Source organism: Aspergillus bombycis, assembly GCF_001792695.1.
Source record: "Aspergillus bombycis strain NRRL26010 chromosome Unknown contig00076, whole genome shotgun sequence".
Lineage (NCBI taxonomy): Eukaryota > Fungi > Ascomycota > Eurotiomycetes > Eurotiales > Aspergillaceae > Aspergillus > Aspergillus bombycis.
In genome coordinates this window covers 65615-86875 of record NW_019170078.1, presented here as the reverse complement: position 1 = coordinate 86875, position 21261 = coordinate 65615, and the positions used below count along the sequence as shown (strand labels likewise).

Sequence of the window (21261 nt, the reverse complement as noted above, 5' to 3'; positions counted from 1 at the left end):
CTTCCCCATCCCCATGGCTACAGGAACGGTCGACCCTTCGGCCCCTAAGGACGTACAGGGGACCTCGACCCCTCCCGGAGACATCGACACGGGGTCAAGTAATGTTCACGAGAAAGAAAAACAGATGGTGGCCGCTATTCGCCCGCCGCATCAACGACATCTAAGTCCTTTCGTCATCACCGAGCGGCCGGAGGAAAAACAACTAGGCGTGTCTACCCGCACCTTGACAGTTGATGACTTCGCACTCCTGAAAACCCTCGGGACTGGTAAGACTCATTGCTGGATCTGGATGAACATGGTCGGAGACTGACAGTAAGACTGTTGTGAACATAAGGCACTTTCGCTCGAGTATGGCTAGTGAGATTGAAGGATGAGATACGACAGAGAGATAAAGTGTATGCACTCAAAATACTACGAAAGGCGGATGGTGAGACTATTTGGACGTGGGCGTCTGCATTCTGTGGGCTAATTTTGTGGGTTAGTGATCAAATTGAAGCAGGTCGAACATGTTCGCAATGAGCGCAAGACTCTTTCGGCCGTTGCCGGCCACCCTTTCATAACGACACTGATAGCCTCCTTTTCCGACGACCAAAGTTTATACATGTTGGTACGGGCCCCAAGCGCTTTCATTTTTGCCCCCTCAATTTTGACACTGCCTCTTTGTTACCGATCCGTCAATGCCTTGGGGAGCGATACTGACGATCTAACGTATATTTAGTTGGACTATTGCCCTGGCGGTGAGATATTTAGTTACCTTCGCGCGCGCGCCGGTTTAACGAAAACACCGCTAAATTCTATGCGGCCGAGATAACTCTTACTATCGAATTCCTTCACGATGTAGAGGGGATTGTTTATCGCGACCTGAAGCCTGAAAATATTCTTCTGGATGCCGAGGGGCACATTAGGCTTGTCGACTTTGGCTTTGCAAAGAAAGTCGAGAATCGGGAAACTTATACCCTTTGCGGCACGCCAGAGTATCTGGCCCCTGAGGTCATTCATAACAGTGGCCATGGCCTTGCAGTTGACTGGTGGGCCCTGGGTATTCTGATTTACGAGTTTCTCGTGGGGCAGCCGCCCTTCTGGGACCAGAATCCCATGCGTATATACGAACAGATCGTCGAAGGCCGCATACGATTTCCTCAAAATATGTCACCGGCGGCCCAGAATATCATATCTTTACTTTGCAAGACCAATCCGACGGAGCGCCTAGGGTACATATCTGGAGGGTCTGCCAGAGTCAAGTCACATCCATTCTTTGGAGACATACAATGGGATGATTTGTTTTACCGCCGTATCAAAGGGCCCATCATCCCAAGGGTCGACCACCCTGCAGACACCGGTAACTTCGAAGAGTACCCCGATCCGGACGTGAGAAGTCAGAATGTTTATACCGATGATCTGAGGAAAAAATACGAGCCTTTGTTTAGCGACTTCTAAACACGGTACCCGAATAGACTCAAATATCCGACTGAACAAACACCCTTCTGTGAACGTACTGCCGCCACGCGATCAGGTCGATCCTGTCCGATTGGACCACCCCATCGGAGGCGACTTAAGTATCCGGATTGGCAACGGTGACCCAAGACCCTTGTTTCGAAACCAGGAACGTTGCTACATACGAACGATGTTCAGTTCGGTCTGCAATACCCCCGCCTCATTCTTGGTAATCAACTATCTTCGCAAGGGAGGCCGCCAGTACGTTCGTGTATGTTCGTGGTCGCCTGTAAACTCTCTACGACATACTTGGAAGTTCTTGCAGTTCAGCCAGTGCCTCTTGTTTCCCCGCTGTCCATTGCCATGCGTACCCCTGTCGACTGCCTTATGTGGCCTTCCAGGAGCTGCTACTAATATCTTGTAGCGGTGATCAGTGACCCGAATGGTCCTCGACACTCTGTCATGAAGATATGATTATTATTACTATTACTATTACTATTACTATTACTATTGCTATTATTATTATTATTTCGCTATTTAACTCTCTTTGGTGCTAGTGGACTTGTTTGTTATTCACATATGCATATGATGTACTATCTTTGATTCATCAGCTTCACCGTTCCCACAATAGCTGGACATTACACTATTCGATTACCTGTGGTTTCTCTCGACCCAGTCCAGGATATTTTGCATTTACTGTATGTTCAGCTATACAGTGTTAATCGGTGCCTACATGAAGAGACGATAACATAAACTTCATCGAGGACTTCTATAGTTTCGGTCCGCCATTTTGTTTATGAAAAGGACATACAGTACATTTGGATGAGATCGATTATATTATATACTTAATACAGTTCTTTTATAAGCTTAAACCTGCTTGACAATTCCTAATCAATTACATACAATTTCTCGAGCCGTACAAAAGCTCGTTTCACAGTTGGCAGCATTAAATTTCGTTAAAATCTCTATATATCTATACAAAAAAATTCTAGACCACGTATCAAGAACAAAGAAACACATAGCGGGATTAGATGGGTTAGTCAATCGGTTCGAAAGTATTAGCTAGAGGATGGATGTTTTTGGTGGGCGGGATTCCCGACTGATAGCGGGTATCTGGATTACTTCCATTCGGCATATGATGGAAGCATATTCGAGCCCTAGATTCCTGAGGGAGAAATGTGTTGGTCAGCTGCATTGGAGTGGCAGCTGTTGATCACAAGACGTGACTCGTTCATACGTCATTCATACTGTCGTTCACGTGATGGTAGTGGATCGTCCACTGACCTCTCAAGTCGAGCGGATTTTCGTGAGTATAGTAGAGGTGAAAGAGTCGACATGTCTCTCTCTCTCGCTGTCGATGCTCGTCAGAGCGAAGATGATAAGTCTTGGTTCTCTGGAGTAAGTTGGATGGCGGGGTGAGTGGTAGGAGCCAGCTTCTTATAATGATGGGTCCGTTTTCCATGTTCCTGGCCACGATAGTTAGTACTGGTACCACAAGCAAGGATCAGAGCGTAGTTACCTTCAAAGTCATGCTTGACGAAGGCCATTTCATCATCATAATCGCCTGCACCCATTTGCATCACGCCAGGGCTGAAGCTCGTAATGGGCAGAACCACCACGTCGCCTACCTTTCTCCAGTCTTTTTGGTTTGTGAAATCTTCGTAGGTGATGTTGTGATTCGAATCGGGTTCGATGTTGAAGTAATCTGGGTCGTTGAAATATCGGAAGATAGCGTCGGTCCATGCACCCGGTCCGGTGAACTCCACGATGGTCTTATCCATCTTGCCGACCTTGAGGATCCCGGCCTTCTTCATCCGTAAAGTTTCTTCCGTGATGTAGGCCACAATGTCGCGGAGGATCGGATGTCCCGGTTTGGATTGAATGGTCCATTGACAGAATTGGAGTCTCCGTGAATACCAGTCATGCCAATCTGGACGGTCCGGGTCCGCCTCGATGCCGACCACGAATCCGATAGTGGACAAGTCGTAGGTGGCAGGCAGCCAATCGGCAGCCGGCTTCAAAGCGCTGGTGTCGATGTCGCTATAGATTCCGCCCCGGGCCAGCAGGATCAGGTACCGGAAGAAGTCGGCTTTCAGAACGGGTAACGGCAAGGACTCATAGGCTTCAAACACATCCGGAAGCGAGCTATATAGGTATTTGATGAGATAACCTTGGGTGTCGTCTGGAACCACCTGATGGACGAAGCCCGGGTGGAGCTCAGTCCAGCTTGCCTCCGCGCCGCGCAGCTCTTGGCCGAACCACACCGAGTCGGGGGTATATTTCCATGTTTGCCAGATGTATGCGGGGAATTTCTTATCAAGATCGTAAGGGAAATGGTAGCGCAACCGTTCGCGCAAGGGTGCGCTCGGGGAGGGTTTGAGGGGCTGCTGCTGTTGTATGGCCTCCTTTTTCTGCCCTGGCGAGTGCTCTTCCGTTACTTCATTAGTGTTGTGAATGCTCTCATCGGGGATGTATGCGGGCGCAGGGGACGGCGAGGGGGAGGAAGCCGAATGGGAGGATCTTAGAAGGACGACGAAGGTGATCAGACAGAGGGCCGCAATAAGCGACTTTCGGTATGTGAGCATGGTGGGAGGGGGTGTCGAAGTGGCTGACGCGAATTGATCGACAGAGAATTGCAATTCACTGGCACGTACGCAAACTTCAGAGACACCACGATCTTCTCCGCAAACTCCGCCGACGATCAGTGAATGACAGTGGACGGTGAGATGCGGCGACAATCAGTGGATTCGGTATGGATCTCAATTTGTGTCCCACTCAGTGGTCATTGAAATCGCGCATATCTGCACTTTGTTGTAACTCAGACAATAGGCAAAAGAACACCGAGTTGCAAGAATTAAATCAGCTGCGAACAATGGTTTTGTCGCAGCGGTTACACTGTGTGAGCAATGAACTTCGGCTGCTGCGACGAGTTTGATCGTTTTATGGAGACACAATTCTTGCAGTGTAGAAAATGATTAAGGACGAGAAAAGAAAGAGAGATCAAAAAAGAAGATATAGAGACCACCAAGAGCGGCAGTGACAAGGAGATACCAGGAAAAAAAAAGTTGGGCGGAGGCTACTGGGGTGGAGCTAAATGACGACGGCGCTTTGGTGGCGTAAGACTCCGCGTAGACGGTAGATGGCGGATGAGTTTGGAACGTATGCTGACCTGAGGTCGCGACAACTTTCTCAGATGGAATTTCCAGGGGGACTGTCAACGTGCGTTATTTAAAATAATAAAAAAAGGGAACCGGGCAAAGGAAAAAAAAAAAAAAAAAAAAAGGAAGAAGTTAATGTCACGGAGATTGAATTTGAGGAAATGTGGAGATCATTTCGTGCAACGCTGGCCATCAACTTCTTTTTCTTCCTTCTTTTCCGCAATGGGACATGATCAGCCCAGGCCTTTTTGCAGTTCGTCATGACGCGATGGGCTGATTCATCCTTGGAACCGAGAAGCCACGACCTCAGAACTAGGCATCTATAAATACCGAATCCCTGACTTGCATGAGGGTTATCGGCCAGTCGGGGATTCGGATGGCGCTCAAGCCGCCGTTTGCGGTCTCTCCAGAACAATGAGTCGTACCGGCAAGGAACTTCTGCGAACCATCGAGACCTTCGGATACCGCGTTCCTTTTACTCCTGAAACGATCGCTCTCCTGTTGGAAACTTAGGGGAACTGTTCCTCCAGAACGGTCTCCGCGCCAGATAGCCGGGGCCGATAACCCCCCAGAATCGCGTATGCATGGCTCACGGACATGTAATATATTGGAGACCTGAGGGAAGGATTCTGAGGCACGTTATTGGACGGCTGGAGGTAAAGTTGTCAACTGCATCCAAGATCCTAGTCAAGCCGCGTCATTAGCATTTGGTCTCTTTCCGACCGATCTGCAGGTAAGGCTTGGCCCACGATGCTTGACGGCCTGGTGATTGGTCCTGTATACATCCGTGGGAAGGACTAATGCGACCTCAGCCCGGCAAGCCACGTTCACCTCTGAACTGTACAGATTAGATGCTGGTGATATACTGAACATTGTTCCCGTAATGACCAACGGGTGCTCTCAATTGTCACCACACCACAGAGTAGATAAAAGGATCCGGAGCTTTGAGGCTGGATCGTTCTGTTTCATTCCGACACCAAGACGGCAACCTGCCTTCACCAAGCCTCGCTTGGTCGGGAGTGCATCCAGAAGCGCCAAGCTTCCTTAACAATGAAGTATACGTGGAAAGTAGCATCGAACCGACCTTTCCTTGGGATGATCTTCAATATATACACCATAGCGATTCGGATCTCCGGCGGAGGGATACAAGGATTCGCGCTGTACGGGAGATAGAAGGGGCATCATGTACGAAGATCATGCTTGGATTATACTCGGGGGTAGATTCTTGTTTGTATGTACCTTGCAGGCTTGACTACGCTTCAATCCAATCAATCCAGGCCAATTCAATTCGGTAACGACTTCTCTTATACTCCGTACTTCGTAAACAATCTGCCCATGAATGATTGGAATGTCAGGGAAATTCCTCCCCTACACGTGCTTCTTTTGACTTCAGCAGCGGGAGTCCCACCTTTTCGCCTAATGCGGACGGTTGCTTTGAAACTTCCATCCCGGCAAGCGGTGGAGTTGTTGTTGCAGCTGCTTCAACCTCCCCATCTCAACGTCCCCAGTGCCAATGTCACGGTCCCTGAAGTGATTCCAGACCATAAGTGGTACACCAATCCCATCTGGTTTAATTATAGCTGTACCACTCTCCCGCCAGGGTCTACTACCACAATGAACCCAGAATGTGGGAAAAACCTGTCACTGTGAAATCCCACAGGGGAGCACTGCATTTATGGCAAGCGAAGATGGGAAGATATAAGCCTTCTACAAAATTGGCATCAATATTCCTAGCAGACAAGTGAGGACCAAGAGGCGCAGTTGTTCGGTTCTCCAAGGATGGTGATCGAACTTCAGTTTCACATCCTCAAAAAACGAGCAACTCAACCTCTTGTAGCGGTCTTCATTTCTACTCGCACAGCCTATGCCTGCTTGCTGGATCTTTCAATTGATGTAGCTGACGATGACTGGATGATATCTGGAAAGTACTACTACTAGTATTTCCCCCTAACACTTGAAGCTGATCAGTTGTCGACATCGCGATATAGTAAGCCGTCGGCCAATGACAACACGAGTAGATGACGCCATGAGCTTTCCCGCGGCCTCGCAGCTGTCGGCGCCTCAGGCATCGCATTCGCCTGCGTAATCGGCGATCAAATATAATGAAGAACACCGACTTCTCGACCGCAAAATTCCCATTTAACAGCTCGTGCGGTAACCATCTCTCGTTCGCGCCTTGCAGTTTGCTCAACAATGGGATCTATACACGGTGTGGCGCGCTCAGCGCGGAGTCTCTCGGCTTTGCTCAGACATGAAACCATCTCGACTCGGAATCGATTAGCAGCAGTATGCTCGTCCACGCAATACCCAGCGGCCCGTAGGCCCTTACACAACGGTCGTCCACGGAATTCCCAGTCCGCCGCCGCAAGTAACAGTTCCTCCAATCCAGCTCTATCGTTTCCCTGTCTTGACGCCCAAGATGCGAAGTCCGCCCTCCTCTCCGCACGGTCTCTCGAGTCGGGTCCCGAGCCGTCATACACAACCGGCCATCATGAACAGTTCCGTTGCGAAGATCCATTGCTGCTTGACTGGGGTGGTGTCCTGCCGGAATTCGATATCGCGTACGAAACATGGGGCCAATTGAATGCAGATAAGAGCAACGCTATCCTACTACACACCGGTCTGTCGGCCTCGAGTCACGCCCATAGCACCGAAGCCAACTCCAAACCCGGATGGTGGGAGAAATTCATCGGCCCCGACAAGCCGTTAGACACAAAAAAGTACTTCGTCATCTGTACGAATGTTATCGGAGGCTGCTACGGCAGCACCGGGCCATCGTCCATCGACCCATCCGATGGAAAGAGATACGCCACCCGATTCCCCATCCTGACGATAGACGACATGGTCCGCGCACAATTCCGTCTCCTGGACACGCTGGGCATCCAGAAGCTGTACGCCTCCGTCGGCTCCAGCATGGGCGGCATGCAGAGTCTCGCCGCCGGAGTGCTCTTCCCCGAGCGGGTCGACAAGATCGTCAGTATCAGCGGCTGCGCCCGAAGCCACCCATACAGCATCGCCATGCGACATACACAGCGTCAGGTCCTCATGATGGACCCGAAGTGGGCCCGCGGGTTCTACTACGACTCCATCCCGCCCCATTCGGGCATGAAGCTCGCACGAGAAATTGCGACAGTCACCTACCGAAGCGGACCGGAGTGGGAGAAGCGGTTTGGCCGCAAGCGTGCAGACCCCAGCAAGCAGCCTGCATTGTGTCCTGATTTCCTCATCGAGACATACCTCGACCACGCAGGCGAGAAGTTCTGTCTGGAGTACGATCCCAACAGTCTGCTCTATGTCTCCAAGGCCATGGACTTGTTTGATCTGGGACAGGCACATCAAACAGAGACGAAGAAACGACGGGCTGAGTATGAAGCCAATATCGCGGAGGGAGGCAAGACTGTCGACGCTAGTAACATCGCCTGCAGCCTCACGCTCCCCGAGAAGCCGTACGAAGAACAACCGTCGGTGACCGCGTCTACGCCTGCCATGGACCAGTCCGTCGCTGGAGGTGCGGATGCGCCGCCACAAGATCTCGTCGCTGGGCTGGCACCTTTGAAGAACCATCCTGTTCTGGTCATGGGTGTCGCCAGCGATATTCTCTTCCCGGCTTGGCAGCAGCGTGAGATTGCAGAGACACTTTGGGCTGGTGGAAACGAGAAGGTCCAGCACATTGAACTTGGCGAGGACGTGTCGATGTTCGGACACGATACGTTCCTGCTTGACTTGAAGAACATTGGTGGTGCAGTAGAGAAATTCTTGCGCTGATATCAGTAGTCTCTATTCTATTGATAATAAGTTCGTCACTTGTCGATATTGGTGATTGTATAGATGTAAAATTTAATGAATGATATTCTACACCGGGATGGTAATGATATACTACTATGATGACAATGTAATCGCTTTTCCTACATGAATGATTATGAATTACTGTCCTTGTATGCCCAAGTGCGATCTATGCCTCCTGAGCCTATCCTCTTAAGCAATGATAGCGATAGCTGATTTGGATTTTTTTTTTTTTTTTTTTTTTTTTTTTTCGTAATCTACGGGGATACTGCCGATCCCATCCAACACTCAAATGTAAAACCAAAATCCCAATCCAATATACGATATCAACAAGAAATGCTTAAGGGTATCTCAGAAATATACAAACCAATAACAACGCCCAAAGAAAAGTCAAGAAAACCTACATAAAGAGCGTCATTCTTTCCCCAACAAAACCTGTCTCCGTTCCCTATACCAACGTTCCAGACACGCCCGTCTCTGCGCCTGCGTCATGCTTTCCACAACAAGAGCAAACTCAGTAGCATTAGGAAACCCGAACCGCTTCGCCATGCTACAGAACTGCCTCTTCATCACATCGCGAGGAGGATGATACTTGAAGCGGATCGGCCGACCATCTTTCAGAAGATGAGGGGTAGGCGCCGCATTTGACCCGTCTTGAGAATCTCCAAAGACCTGGACATCATTACTGGAGCCTTCGCTGGCTAGTTCTGCGCGTCTACTGAGACGTTCTTCGATCTTCGAGGAGCCAATGACCTCGTTGTTGAGGTGGGTATATTCCACACCGGCACCGGCGAGGATGGCCTGGATAGGATCGTGGCGCTTGGGTATGGGGGATTGTTGGGCGCCTTTAGCGTCTTCAGACTCACCACGGATCATGGCGGCGAGTTGGCTCATGACCTCGTCATCAGTGGTTTTGGAGTCTTCGTTGGGTTGGGATTCATCCACATCAATGTCCATTACCTGGACCCCGGCTCGGCTTTCGGCGACGTTGGTTTTATTGACAATTTCGCGGAGGACAATATTGTTGTTTTGGTACTCGAAGAGATTGTTTAGTCCGAAGATTTCACCCTTCTGGTCTTTCTTTTCTTGGACACCCTTGAAGTAGCGCCGTTCGGAACTTGCGTTGTAGCCGATATTTGCTTGTTGCTGCTTGTAAATCTGACGTGCGTAGACAATTTCTTCGATAGTGCCAGCGGAGATTAGTCGGAATACCTCAACATCGCGGACCTGGCCGATTCGGTATGCTCTGTCCTGCGCTTGGAGGTCGTATGAAGGGTTCCAATTGGGGTCGACGACGACCACTTTGTTTGCGGATGTGATGTTTAAACCCACACCACCGGCACGGGTGGAGATCAAGAAGACGAATTGCCGGGAGTCGGAGTTGAACTCGTCAACGGCTGTTGCACGCTCCTCATAACTCATCGAACCGTCCAGATAACTGACATTGTAACTTGTATGGTGAAACAGCATCTGCAACATCCTCAGCAGTCGGACGCTGTGAGAGAAGACTAATACCTTGTCTCCGTTGGAATGCCACCACTTGAGGAGTCGGCGGAGAACCTTCCATTTACCGCAAAACTCAGGGTTGGCGTAGTTGACGATGGAGTCTCTTGTTCGATAGAGCTGCTCCCACTTATCTGGAGAAGCAATTTCTAGCCAGTCCCTATCCTTGTCCTGCTTCTCCTTGGAATCCACTCCCTGCGGTATCAGAATCGCAAGGTGATTGCTAAGTTTTTGTATAACATTCATCGCGGGAAACACATAGCTTTGCCATCGGAGTCCAGATCGTAGATACTGCTGACAGCACCAGCCGGCCTTCTTTCTTGAACCGCAGGAACACAACTCAGAAGATTCCTTGATGTACCGGATAATGTCACTGTCCAATAGGTTCTCGTAGGCGTCTGCCTGCGTTTCTGTTAACGGACAGAAGACAACTCGATCAATCTTCTTAGGAAGCTGATCTGCTATTAGACTTTTCATTCGTCGGAGAAAGAACTGAGGAAGGAGGTTCTCGACCAACTTCTTGGCAGTCCTGCGAGCTTTACTCAGTTGGTGTAGTGTAGCATCATGCGACTGCCCTATCTTCAAAGGGTCGGAGATGGTCTTTTTCCAGGTTGTAACTGGGCCCAATTTCCCGGGGTTCGTCCAGTTCAGTAGCGTCCAGAGTTCTTCGTATTTGTTTTGGATGGCTGTACCTGTTAGTCCAATGCGGCAGAGTGCGTTGACTGAGTTCATGGCTTTGGTAGTCTCGGAAGCTCGTTCCTTGATGATGTGGCATTCGTCCGCTATCACGCAATCCCAGTCTACCATGTTCACGGCATCCTTATTTTGAAGGTAGGTACCGTAAGTGGTGATGAGAATCTCAACTCGTCCAGACCTCGCTGCTTGAAGAGCAAGCTCCTTGTTGTCTCCATGGTAGGTATCGACATGCCACCAGCCCCAACGGGTGAGTTCCGACATCCAGTTCTTGATCAAAGTACCTGGGCATACTATCAACGTTCGTGGGTACCATTGGTCTTTCCCACTTCTCCTCATCTTCCTCATCCTCTTGGCGTCTCTCTCATCGCCAGTCTTGCCATACGCCGCGGTAAGGAATGCAATCACTTGCACTGTTTTCCCCAGACCCATATCGTCACCAAGGATGCCACCTTTCTGGTAGACAAAGAGTTCGTGTAAGAAAGCGGCTCCATCCACCTGGTACTGCCTTAGCCACTGCGCGACGGGAGCAGGGACTAACCCTAGAGAGTAAGGGAGAGTGACGTCTTTGTACGCATTGCACGGTTTTATATTCGTAAAGACCGGTTTCTCTTGTAGAAATTCCAAGCGCTCATCATCGGAGAACTCAATATCCTCGTAGCCCGGGGGTAACTTCAGCCCTGACTCCTTGAGGTTTTCGGCTCTACGGTCGAACTGCTGTCGTCGCTTCTGCAAATAGTCCGGGAGCGTGTACTCCATCAGCTCATCTTCGGAAGGCACTTCATCACCATACTCTCTCCAGGGCCGCCTTGGCGTGGGTCTCCCACCTTGCCTGGGACGCCTTCCTACAAACGACTCGGGGCTGGCCATCTTGGGCGTTTTGGTCTTGCGAGCACTCATGGAGGTACGCTTTCGCTTGAGGGACTTTCGGTTTTTGAACGCCTGATAGGCAGCCTCGCCATCGTTGAAAGTCGTATCATCGCTGTCGGTATGCGCTTCCAAGTCTACTATGGAAATAGGGTTGTTGAGAGGCGAGGACTGTTCTTCGACTGGGGTTTCAGATCTAGGAGTAGGACGGGGCGTCACTTCTGAATTGGACGTTGTACCTGGAAATTGGAGGATATCAGCTTCAACATAGCTTTAGCATTATAGTAGTATGCGGAGAAACGTACGACTGGAGGCAGCCTTGGATGGCCTCGCTCGCCTTGAGGCGTCCAGATCATCATCATCGGAGCTGGCGGTTGTCGCATCTGGATCTTCTAACTCCCAGCCAGATCCCATGTTATTCTCGACAAACTCAGACCACTGGCTCACTCGGTGGTGTAGAGGACGAATGTCGGGGACGCGCGCGGGCGGCAACGAAGGCGGAGGATCTATATTACCAGATCGGGAAAGGAGCTCAATTCTTTCAAATTTAATTGATTTTGTCGCCGATCGAATTCCCCGCCGTCGTTATCGTCTCGTTTACTGCAAAACCAACCATTGTGCATTCCACTCGGGGAAAACCACGGACGTATCTTTTGGGCTTCTCGGGTATATATTTTCTAATCCCAATTTGTTAACTATCTTGTGACTACACCGTCGCTTCTTCGCCCGCGCTCCGAAGAACAAGTTACTAGATTATTACCGAATTCCAGACATATACGGTTGTTAGAAAGCCTTGAACCGACGAAAAAGTAGACGGCTCGCCCCTCAAGATGCCTCTCGATACATCGACCACGTACCCCCTTACCAAACTGCGCCTTGATGGCCGCCGGTGGAACGAGCTTCGTCTTCTCCAAGCGCAGATCTCCACAAACCCGGCCAGTTCGGGGTCGTCTTATCTGGCCATGGGAAATACAACTATTATGTGCTCAGTTCACGGTCCTGCGGAAGGGCGCCGTGGAGATGCAACCGGTGGTGCAGCAGGTTCTTCGGGAGCAGTGGTAGAAGTCGATGTCAACGTCGCTGGATTCGCGGGAGTTGATCGCAAAAGAAGGGCGGGAGGAAGCGACAAGTATGCCGACCAACGCGATTGATACTCTTCCTCATAAAGTCTGCTAACCTGTCTTTACTAGGCAATCTTCGCGCATTGCCACTACTCTACGGGCTGCGTTCCAGTCTCATCTTCACACTTACCTTTATCCGCACAGTACTATCAGCATCCACGTTTCGGTACTATCCGCCGATGGCTCTCTGCTTGCCGCTGCTATCAATGCTTGCACCCTAGCACTTGTAGATGCAGGTATCCCTATGCCAGGCTTACTCTGTGGCTGCACCGCCGGGATGAGTGGAAGTGCCTCTACCCCCCGTGATCCTCGAAACGACGAACTGGATCCGCTTCTGGATCTGTCTTTGCCGGAGGAACAGGAGCTCCCATTCCTCACCGTGGGCACTACAACCTCTGTGCCGGTGGGTGAGAATGCGATGGATGACGACGAGGAAGATATGAAAGTGTCCATGTTGAACATGGACTCGAAAGTACATTGCACCTATGTCGAGACGATGCTTGCTGTTGGGATTGATGGCTGTAATCAGATACGAGAGATCTTGGAGGGAGTCATCAAAGGGTCCAACCAGGCACGGTAGCCATGTGTAGGTGATCGTGATGTCTTTTCATGTGAATCTTTCTGTGTCTATCCAAAAGCATGATGTCTATTTATACCCAAATGGTGCACTTTCGCGGTGTTGGGGGCGTGTTTGGTTGGTTTCCACATAGGACTTCTCTTCTTTGGCTCAATTTTCTTGTTCACCAAAAACCCAAAAACAAATCCCAAACCCTAGAAACTCCTTTTTTGTTTCGACCGTTTAATCTCGATATGCCCCGATGAGTAAGAAGAAGGATGACGGCCAGCCGCTAAAGCGCTTAGCAGCAGAAAATCTGCTCAATTCCGCGCGCAACATGGCTTTCTGATTGGCCACCGCAAGGGACAGTATACCATGCGATGTTTCCCCGTACGAAAGTCCCTGCAGCGTTGGCCCATTTTCTCAGCTGCCCAAGACATCCATGAGGCCATTCGAGCAGGAAAGGCGTCCTGTAACAGGGCGGATCCCAATTGAAAGAAAACCCTGCCCTATGGCTCCAGTGTTGATACCTTTCCCAAATGACACTGCCCTGCCGTCTGATAAAGGATTCCTTTCCTTTCTCTTCTCGTCTCTCTTTTGTTCTCTCTTCGTATGCCAAATCCTCAAATCCTGCACAGTTTCTTTGTTCAGCACTGCTGTGACTGGCGATTAAATACGGCCCGCGAAGTGACTGATTTCTTCGGCCCCGGAATCTTTTCGTTCTCAAACCCTACGTCCTGGAATTGTATAAACCAACATGGTAGCCCACGGGGACATGATGATGGACATGACCATGGCCACAGCAACATCCACAGGAGCCATGAGCTCGAGTACCGCTTCACACTCAATGGACATGGGAGGCATGCACGGTGGCTCAAACAGCTGCCAGATCTCAGTACGTAAACCTTCACTCAACCGGCCTACCCATCACCCAAAAGCTAACAAAGAAACCCAGATGTTATGGAACTGGACCGTCAAAGACGCCTGTAAGGACTCCTCCAAGAAAAGAAAGAAATACCTAGCCACCAAACAAAACCATCCAACCCAAGAAAGAAAAAAAAAAAAAACAAAGCCACCCACTAACCCAAACCAACAAGGCTTCCTCTCCAAACAATGGCACATCACCTCCAACGGCATGTTCGCCGGCTCCTGCATAGGCGTCATTCTCCTAGTGATCTGTCTTGAGTTCCTCCGTCGCGTCGGCCGCGAATACGACGCCTTCATTCTCCGGCGCGCCCGTCTCAGAGCCCAGTACCTCACTGTCCAATCTCAGCCATCAACCCCAGCCGCAGCCTCAGACGCAGAAGATGCCGCCACGACCACAAAAGCCTCTTCATCCGCGCAGCCTTCCGCCGTAAAGGCACCCAATTGTCCAGCCGCTGAGGTCCCCGTCCGACCTACCCTCGTCGAACAGCTGATTCGCGCCCTCATGCACATGTTGCAGTTTGCCGTGGCGTATTTCATCATGCTATTAGCGATGTACTTCAACGGGTACATTATTATTTGCATCTTTATTGGAGCGTTCTTGGGATCGTTTTTGTTTACTTGGGAGCCGTTGCAGTTGGGGAAGGAGTATGCTGTCCTTTTCCTTTCCTTTCCTTTCCTTTCTTTGCTTTGTGTCCTTTGCCCCGTTTCATATCCTCTTTATATATGATTTGTGGAATGTATGCTGACGATATCTACAGGAATGATGCCCTTGCCGTGACAAAATGCTGTGGATGATCTAGTGTGGTGCGAAGAAAAAGCTGACTTAGAATGTCGTTCTGCTTTTGATACCCATTTACCTACAAGCTCAACATATTCAATGTATCTCGATACCAATAACGGATTTTATCTTCCTTTGACATGTCTATCAAGTATGTCTTCATGCCAATGGCACGATTGGGTTCTACCACTCTTCATAAGATCCCTATGTTGAGTTGATATAGCTTGGGTGGGCTGGATCCATGTAGCCGCGGGCTGTATATACAGAGCCTCAATGCATGTAGTAGAGTGAGCCGTTCTGTCTCAGTGCCTTACTGGTTGGAATTGTCTTTCGCTTCCTTTGGATTAGTATGTGGTAGTACACTATGCGGCATCCAAGTTGGATAAATGATTCGATCTGGATAAGTGTTCATGACAGCCTAGGAAGAATTCGAGACGTCCTGGTTACATGACAAGATCTAGAAAGGTTGAATAGTAGTATTCAGGCTTTAGGGCTGCAGCGGACAAGGGATAAATACGATTACGAGGGGCAGGTTAAGTCATGACCCCACCATGACGAGCGGGGTTCCCTTTCGCTTCTACTCACTTGGGCTCTATGTCCAGGCAACCAGATTTTGTTATATACTTGTGTGCTAGTAATACTCACTACTGGTTGCTCCGTAAGTTTGAGTGGAGGGGAAAGAATACGAAATGGAGGTGATGGAGTTCGGCAATATGTCAATAGACACTCTAGATTACACCACGCAAGGAAAACAGGAGGCCACCGTTGCCTCGAAGCTCGCTCAAGGGAAGGGACAAAAAGCCACAGGCCGTTTTCAATCCATTCCGTCGGGTCAGGCATTCGAGGTCAGCATTTTTCCTTCCACAAATTGGCTTTCTTATTGTCCTCCGCTTGACGCATTTACTGCTCACCACAGCTAACGATGGTGGGCTTGACATTAGAGCGGATAGCACCAGAGCTGCTGCCAAGGGCTTCAATCTCCTTGACAACGTTCATGGATTCCTGATCGGCAACCTCGCCGAAGACGACGTGCTTGCCATCGAGCCAGGAGGTTTCAACAGTGGTGATGAAGAACTGGGAGCCGTTGCTATATGGGGTTTAGTGACTATCTCAAAGCTAGTGGATACGAGTTAAATATGACGTACGTGTTGGGGCCGGCGTTGGCCATGGAAAGAAGACCAGGCTTGTTGTGCTTGTAAATGAAGTTCTCATCGGCGAACTTTTCACCGTAGATGGAACGACCACCAGTGCCCTGTGTTAACCGTGGTTAGCATCCATGCCAAACTGGGGCAGACGAGGCCGCAAAAAGAGCGTATACTTACGTTGTGACGGGTGAAGTCACCACCCTGGAGCATGAATTTGGGGATGACACGGTGGAAGGTAGAGCCCTTGTAACCCTGACCCTGCGCAGCACTGCAAAGCTCACGGAAGTTTCGAGCGGTCTTGGGGACATCCTTCTCGTAGAGGTTGAAGTTGATGCGACCAGTCTTGGCTATGGACAGTGATGGACAATGTCAGTATGCGGTGATTATGAGAGGGAATGGGAGAGAGGAATTGAGGGTGGAAGAACGCATTCTTCTGAGTTTGAGATATCCTAAATGCTGACGATGCCAGATGGGAGAGGGGTAATTTTGAGTCTCCCACAAGACACCACAGCAGAGGAAGGAGAGCGGAGAGACTTACTGGTGCTGGTGCCCACAGGGGCGTACTCAACTTCAAAGAAGGCCTTGGTGTTTCCAGACATGGTTGCGGTTGTTTGATGAAACTGACGAAGAGAGAGAAAAGAAGATTGATTGCAATTGAAGAGAGGACGAGAAGCGAAGGACGAGGAGCAAAGTGGGGTTGTTGTTGACCTCAGGCTTCGGGAGAACATTGTTGCTGGAGGGGCACAAGCGGGACAACACGGACAAGGAAATTCTGCGGGGCCCAGAAACCAAACCCTCCGTTAGCCGACACGTGCCAAATATGCAATTGAGGCCGGTGTGGTGGCCTCAGGCCGCCATCTGGTTGGTTGGCCTCTCCCTTAGCCCGGGGGTGGACTTTAGGACTAAGGAATTGGAAAGGAACAGCATTGGATGGAAGCAGCCAGACCCAACGCCGTCGCCAATTTATCTCACCGGCACTTTAGACAATCTTTTTTACTTACAGTTTGGATATATAGAAGGCAAATTGCGATAAATTAACCCGGACGAGTTGCAGGATGATGCGTGGTTGCGTGGAAAGCAATGGAACCAGAGTGGTCAAAGGAAAAATGTCCAGGCAAAGAAAGCTCCAGGAAGCTCTGGATTATATAATCCCCAGATGCAGGCTTCGAGAACTTCCAAGACCAATGGAAAAATCTTTGGTCCGGGAGACGACAGAGAGCTAAGCTAGATGGGGACAGCTACTGGTTCGTTGAGATCACGTGAATAGACCGACACTCCGGAGTATTTCGGAGTACATACCGCTACTCCGTCCAGTACAACGGACACTATTGGGTCACTGCATGTCACTCGAACATAACTTCTCAGTGCCACACACTTGACTGATATCTATTCCCACCTAGTGGGCTGTTACCACGGTAGATTCCACAAAAGAATGAAAGCGGAACAAAATTGCTTGCTATGATATTGCTATAATCGAAACCACTCAGACAGCACTTATGCTATCTGGAAAAAATGAATAAAAGGAGAAAACAGGAGGGAGTAAAGGATAAGAATAGCGAAAATCAGAAGACGTTGAGGAAGCCAAAGCGCTAATAGAGTGATAATGGCCCAGAACCTTAGTGAGCTAATGGTACATAATGCACACATAAGGGTAGAACGAAGGTGAAACTAAAATAAAATAAACATAAAGTACAAAATTCCATGTAGCATTAAGAGGAAAAGAAAAGAAGAAGGTCATAAATACCACCCAGTTCAACACTCATTTCACATGGTTGCTCGTGGTCATGCATGATAACTGCAAGAAAGAAACCGCAAAATCAACAGCTGTGACGGTCCTGTCAATTCAAGATAGTGTGCGCAGTTTGATTAGGCTGCTGCGGATGAAGCGAGGAAATAGATAGAAGGTTGAAAAGGAAAAGACAAAGGAACAAGGAGAACTATAAGAGGAAGAAGAAAGCTGAACAGGAAGGAAGTGCTAAAGCATCATAAAAAACCAAGGTAAAAGGGTGCACGACTAGCGGAAGTCATCCTCGGACTCCTCTTGGTCCACCGGATCTAGTCGTTGGACCAGCTCCTTTGTCTCCCTCGCGATCTCAAAGGCTATAGGAGGGAGTTTGTTTGTAGCGTCCCGAACCTGTTCGGCGCTGGTAGCTTCCTCGCCCTCGGTTGCTGTCCCCGTCAAACGGGCCTTGTGCTGGTCTAGTTTCTCGATGATTGGCCCAGCGCGCTGTCGAAGCGCCGAGCTAGCTTCCGGTTTATGGATGAAATGCTCCGTGGATGAGGAGACATTGGTTACAATGGAGGAGATAGCAGAAACGTGGGTGCGTATAGTAGTCAGGCCATCCTCGGCGCGGATACTGGCAACAAGAGCTTGAATTGATTGAACCAGTCCTTCTGTCTGGTCTTCGACGTAAAGCTGCAAGCAATATTAGGCATTACACTGCGAGTAAGATAACTGGAGGTGTACTGACCTTGAGCTCCTGAAGCTCGTGATCTCCGGACGGTCCGGGATAGCTGGTCGTTGTCGCGGCTGTCATTCCATTGGCAGCATGAGACTCCGTAGGGTTACGGGAGTGATTAGATGGAGGACTCATAGCGCTGTAGACAGACCCATTGTTACTGAACCTGCCCTGGCTCGGCGCAACACTAAAGTAGTCGGGGGATTTCATGTGAGCCAGCTGTTCCTCATCGTCCTCGTTAAGATCGCCTGCTGGTGAAGGTTGAATCTTGACAAGACGGATAAGATCAACAACAGCAGTTGATAGATGCGATGCAGCGGCATCCAGAAGAGAGACTGGCGAGAGACCGCATGAGCTAGCAAAGTTCTTCGATGCGGTTATCAGATTATTCGCTGTTGCAGAGACTTTCCGAGTAGCCTTTGTGCGGGAAGCTGACAAGCCATCTTCGCGAGCGGAAGCCACTTCGACGTCACGAAGGACATGACGGACGGCGATGACAACTGCTTTGATTTGCTGCATCACTAGATTGTAATCGTCGAATCGTGCGATTCGAAGCAGTTCATCGATGGAAATCTGGAATTTTGTCACATGAACATCCTTAACAAGACCGTTTTCTTGCAGAAATGCGTTATCGTGTGCGATCACGTTGACATCTGAACGAAGTTCTATGCCCGTTGAGGATGCTCGCAGGTGTCGTAGCTGGGTCTTCGCCTTGGCATACCGGCTTTTCCACTGCTTCACCTCCTCTTCTAGTCTGTGAACCTCACTGGATAGCCGCTCTTCGTGTTCCCATCTCGAGTGGCTCTGTTCTGATAAAGCCTTCATTTCCATGAGGAAGCCAGCTGCTTCTCGCCTCACTTCCTCCGTCACTTGCTGTTGTTCCTGAAGTTCGGCCTGTAAGCCTTTATGCTTAACTTCAAGGTCAGCAAATCGAGATTGCAGTTCAGCATCCCCAGCACCCTCTCGGGATGCGCCATCAACTTGGCTTCGCAGCTCTCTTTCCATAGCATCGTGCTCCGTCCGAACTTTATCCAGCTCCGTCTGCAATGAACTATTAAGATCCTCCGCCTTGGAGATCTTGCTTTCCAGATCCAATTTAAGATCCTCCCATTGCTGACGTTCAGACTCACCAACTTGAGCTTTCTCATGCCCTTCCTGGTATCTGGACAGCTCCTCATCTCTGGCCTTTAGTAGACCCTCCAGCTCATCCACCCTTGTCTGATCTCCATGATGCTTAGAAAGCTCCTCATCCTTTGATTTTAATAACTCCTCGAGCTTGTTCACCTTCTCTTGGAGCACCGACACCTGGGACTGGGTGTCTGCCAACAGCTTTCGTTCACCCTCTCCCAGGGTCGTCGCAGTTCCTCTCCTGCTTTGCAGAACAGCATCCAAGGCGAAAGCATCACGTCGTGCATCATAATCATCGTCTATACCAGCCAAGTCGTCGTCGTCCTCCACCATAGTACTTTTATTGGGCACAATCGTGTTGCTCTGGAACGACTTGGCCATGGGGCCGTGGTCGCCATTGATAGATGGTGGCCCGCCTAGAGATCCTTGCCGGGGAGGAAACACGCCGCTCATAGGGCTACCGGGAGGACCTCCTGATGGGTAACCCCTCCGCGGCGGGCCCCTAGACTGCGAGCGAGGTGGCGGATATCCCCCGGGACCATATCCATTCGGCGAAGGATAACCGTTCGATGGATGTCCACGAAAACTAGGAGCTGGGCTCGCTCTGCGGGATTCTTTCTCCGGAAATTGGGGGAATCGTCGCTCCAACTCAGTGTAGACATCTGTGGCCAGATCTCGAAAACGGACATGCTGGAGCGACGCTAGTTTCTGGCGGGCCTGGTTGCGCTTTTCGTGGAAATCTTGTCGGGGCGGTAAAAAGGGAGGGACATCGGGCCGAGGAGGACGTCCGGGAGAAGGCATAGCTTGTTGCCGTCGAAGCAGTTCGTCGTACACGTCAGTGCTCAATTCATGGAACTGGGTCGCCGATAGTCTAAGTAACTTGTCCCTAGCTTTGCTTGGCCTGCCATTCCGGTCCTCTCGATAAGGCGCACTAAGAAACCTCCTCAAGACAACATAATGTTTTCCTAGGACCTCTTCCATCTGGCGGTATCGCTTACTACGTTGATCCGACAATGTACCATCACTCGACCGCGCCGCCACAGAGGTTGGCGACGGCGGGTTTCCCGAGTCGCTCATCCGTCCTGACAAGGTTCCGTTTGGTAACCCAGCGCCATTTGGTCCATTAGCAGCACCTGAGGTCGGAGGTGTGGCTAGATTACCGCGACTCGACAAAGTTGGCGAGAATGGCCCTTCCGACTTCTGGTATTGATTGATCCCTGACCAGTCACTACCGTCCACTGAGACAGGCGACATAGTCCCTGAATGACCATTCATTGGGGGTCACAATGACGGCAGTCGCGTCGCTCGGGGCAACCCTTCACCTCCTCAGTATAGTGGTCCTCCAAATATACATTCGAGATCTCGAGGGATTGCGATCACAGGAGGGCGAGAGGCAGAGTCGAAAGGCGAAAAAAGGATAATTTTAATTTGTGGCTGACGATATCGGGGAGGACTCTACGACTGTCCGGAGAATAACAGCGAATGAACCAATAGACAATGCAACAATAAAGATAAGGACAGTGCGTAGACAGACGGAATTAATGGCAGAATAGCAGACTTATAACAGAATCCCACAGACGCACACAGTCGGATAGAACAAAAGAATATATCAAATAAAATAAAATTAAAAAAAAAAAGAAAAGAAAAGAAAAGAAAAGGACAAAAGTTAAGGGCACGAATGCAGCCAAGTCAACAGCCACAGGAGCAAA

General features: G+C 50.0%; 8 protein-coding genes across 8 annotated transcripts; 4 read left to right on the top strand and 4 right to left on the bottom strand.

Moving 5' to 3' along the window:
* Positions 1-13: 13 nt before the first annotated feature.
* Positions 14-1437, top strand: ABOM_008221 (cAMP-dependent protein kinase; the record flags this gene model as incomplete). The annotated part of the gene is made up of 4 exons (XM_022535350.1): positions 14-266; positions 335-427; positions 483-607; positions 751-1437. 4 exons carry the CDS (start codon positions 14-16, stop codon positions 1435-1437), a joined length of 1158 nt encoding a protein of 385 aa, XP_022386821.1.
* Positions 1438-2798: 1361 nt separating this feature from the next.
* ABOM_008220 (glycosyltransferase family 32 protein) lies at positions 2799-4019 on the bottom strand (the record flags this gene model as incomplete). The annotated part of the gene is made up of 1 exon (XM_022535349.1): positions 2799-4019. One exon carries the CDS (start codon positions 4017-4019, stop codon positions 2799-2801), a length of 1221 nt encoding a protein of 406 aa, XP_022386852.1.
* Positions 4020-6785: 2766 nt separating this feature from the next.
* ABOM_008219 (homoserine O-acetyltransferase family protein) lies at positions 6786-8357 on the top strand (the record flags this gene model as incomplete). The annotated part of the gene is made up of 1 exon (XM_022535348.1): positions 6786-8357. The coding sequence occupies one exon, from the start codon at positions 6786-6788 to the stop codon at positions 8355-8357; it is 1572 nt and encodes a 523-aa protein (XP_022386811.1).
* Positions 8358-8789: 432 nt separating this feature from the next.
* Positions 8790-11852, bottom strand: ABOM_008218 (putative DNA excision repair protein (Rad26L); the record flags this gene model as incomplete). Its single annotated transcript, XM_022535347.1, has 2 exons — positions 8790-11677; positions 11744-11852. The coding sequence occupies 2 exons, from the start codon at positions 11850-11852 to the stop codon at positions 8790-8792; spliced, it is 2997 nt and encodes a 998-aa protein (XP_022386810.1).
* A 416-nt stretch (positions 11853-12268) lies between these two features.
* Positions 12269-13139, top strand: ABOM_008217 (exosome non-catalytic core subunit SKI6; the record flags this gene model as incomplete). The annotated part of the gene is made up of 2 exons (XM_022535346.1): positions 12269-12567; positions 12629-13139. The coding sequence occupies 2 exons, from the start codon at positions 12269-12271 to the stop codon at positions 13137-13139; spliced, it is 810 nt and encodes a 269-aa protein (XP_022386848.1).
* A 733-nt stretch (positions 13140-13872) lies between these two features.
* On the top strand, positions 13873-14837 carry ABOM_008216 (high-affinity Cu transporter CTR3; the record flags this gene model as incomplete). Its single annotated transcript, XM_022535345.1, has 4 exons — positions 13873-14010; positions 14071-14101; positions 14213-14687; positions 14801-14837. The coding sequence occupies 4 exons, from the start codon at positions 13873-13875 to the stop codon at positions 14835-14837; spliced, it is 681 nt and encodes a 226-aa protein (XP_022386847.1).
* An 883-nt stretch (positions 14838-15720) lies between these two features.
* cyp4 (peptidyl-prolyl cis-trans isomerase) lies at positions 15721-16564 on the bottom strand (the record flags this gene model as incomplete). Its single annotated transcript, XM_022535344.1, has 4 exons — positions 15721-15907; positions 15966-16072; positions 16143-16312; positions 16504-16564. 4 exons carry the CDS (start codon positions 16562-16564, stop codon positions 15721-15723), a joined length of 525 nt encoding a protein of 174 aa, XP_022386850.1.
* Positions 16565-17979: 1415 nt separating this feature from the next.
* Positions 17980-20806, bottom strand: ABOM_008214 (putative cell polarity protein; the record flags this gene model as incomplete). The annotated part of the gene is made up of 2 exons (XM_022535343.1): positions 17980-18381; positions 18437-20806. The coding sequence occupies 2 exons, from the start codon at positions 20804-20806 to the stop codon at positions 17980-17982; spliced, it is 2772 nt and encodes a 923-aa protein (XP_022386849.1).
* Between the last annotated feature and the right edge of the window lie 455 nt (positions 20807-21261).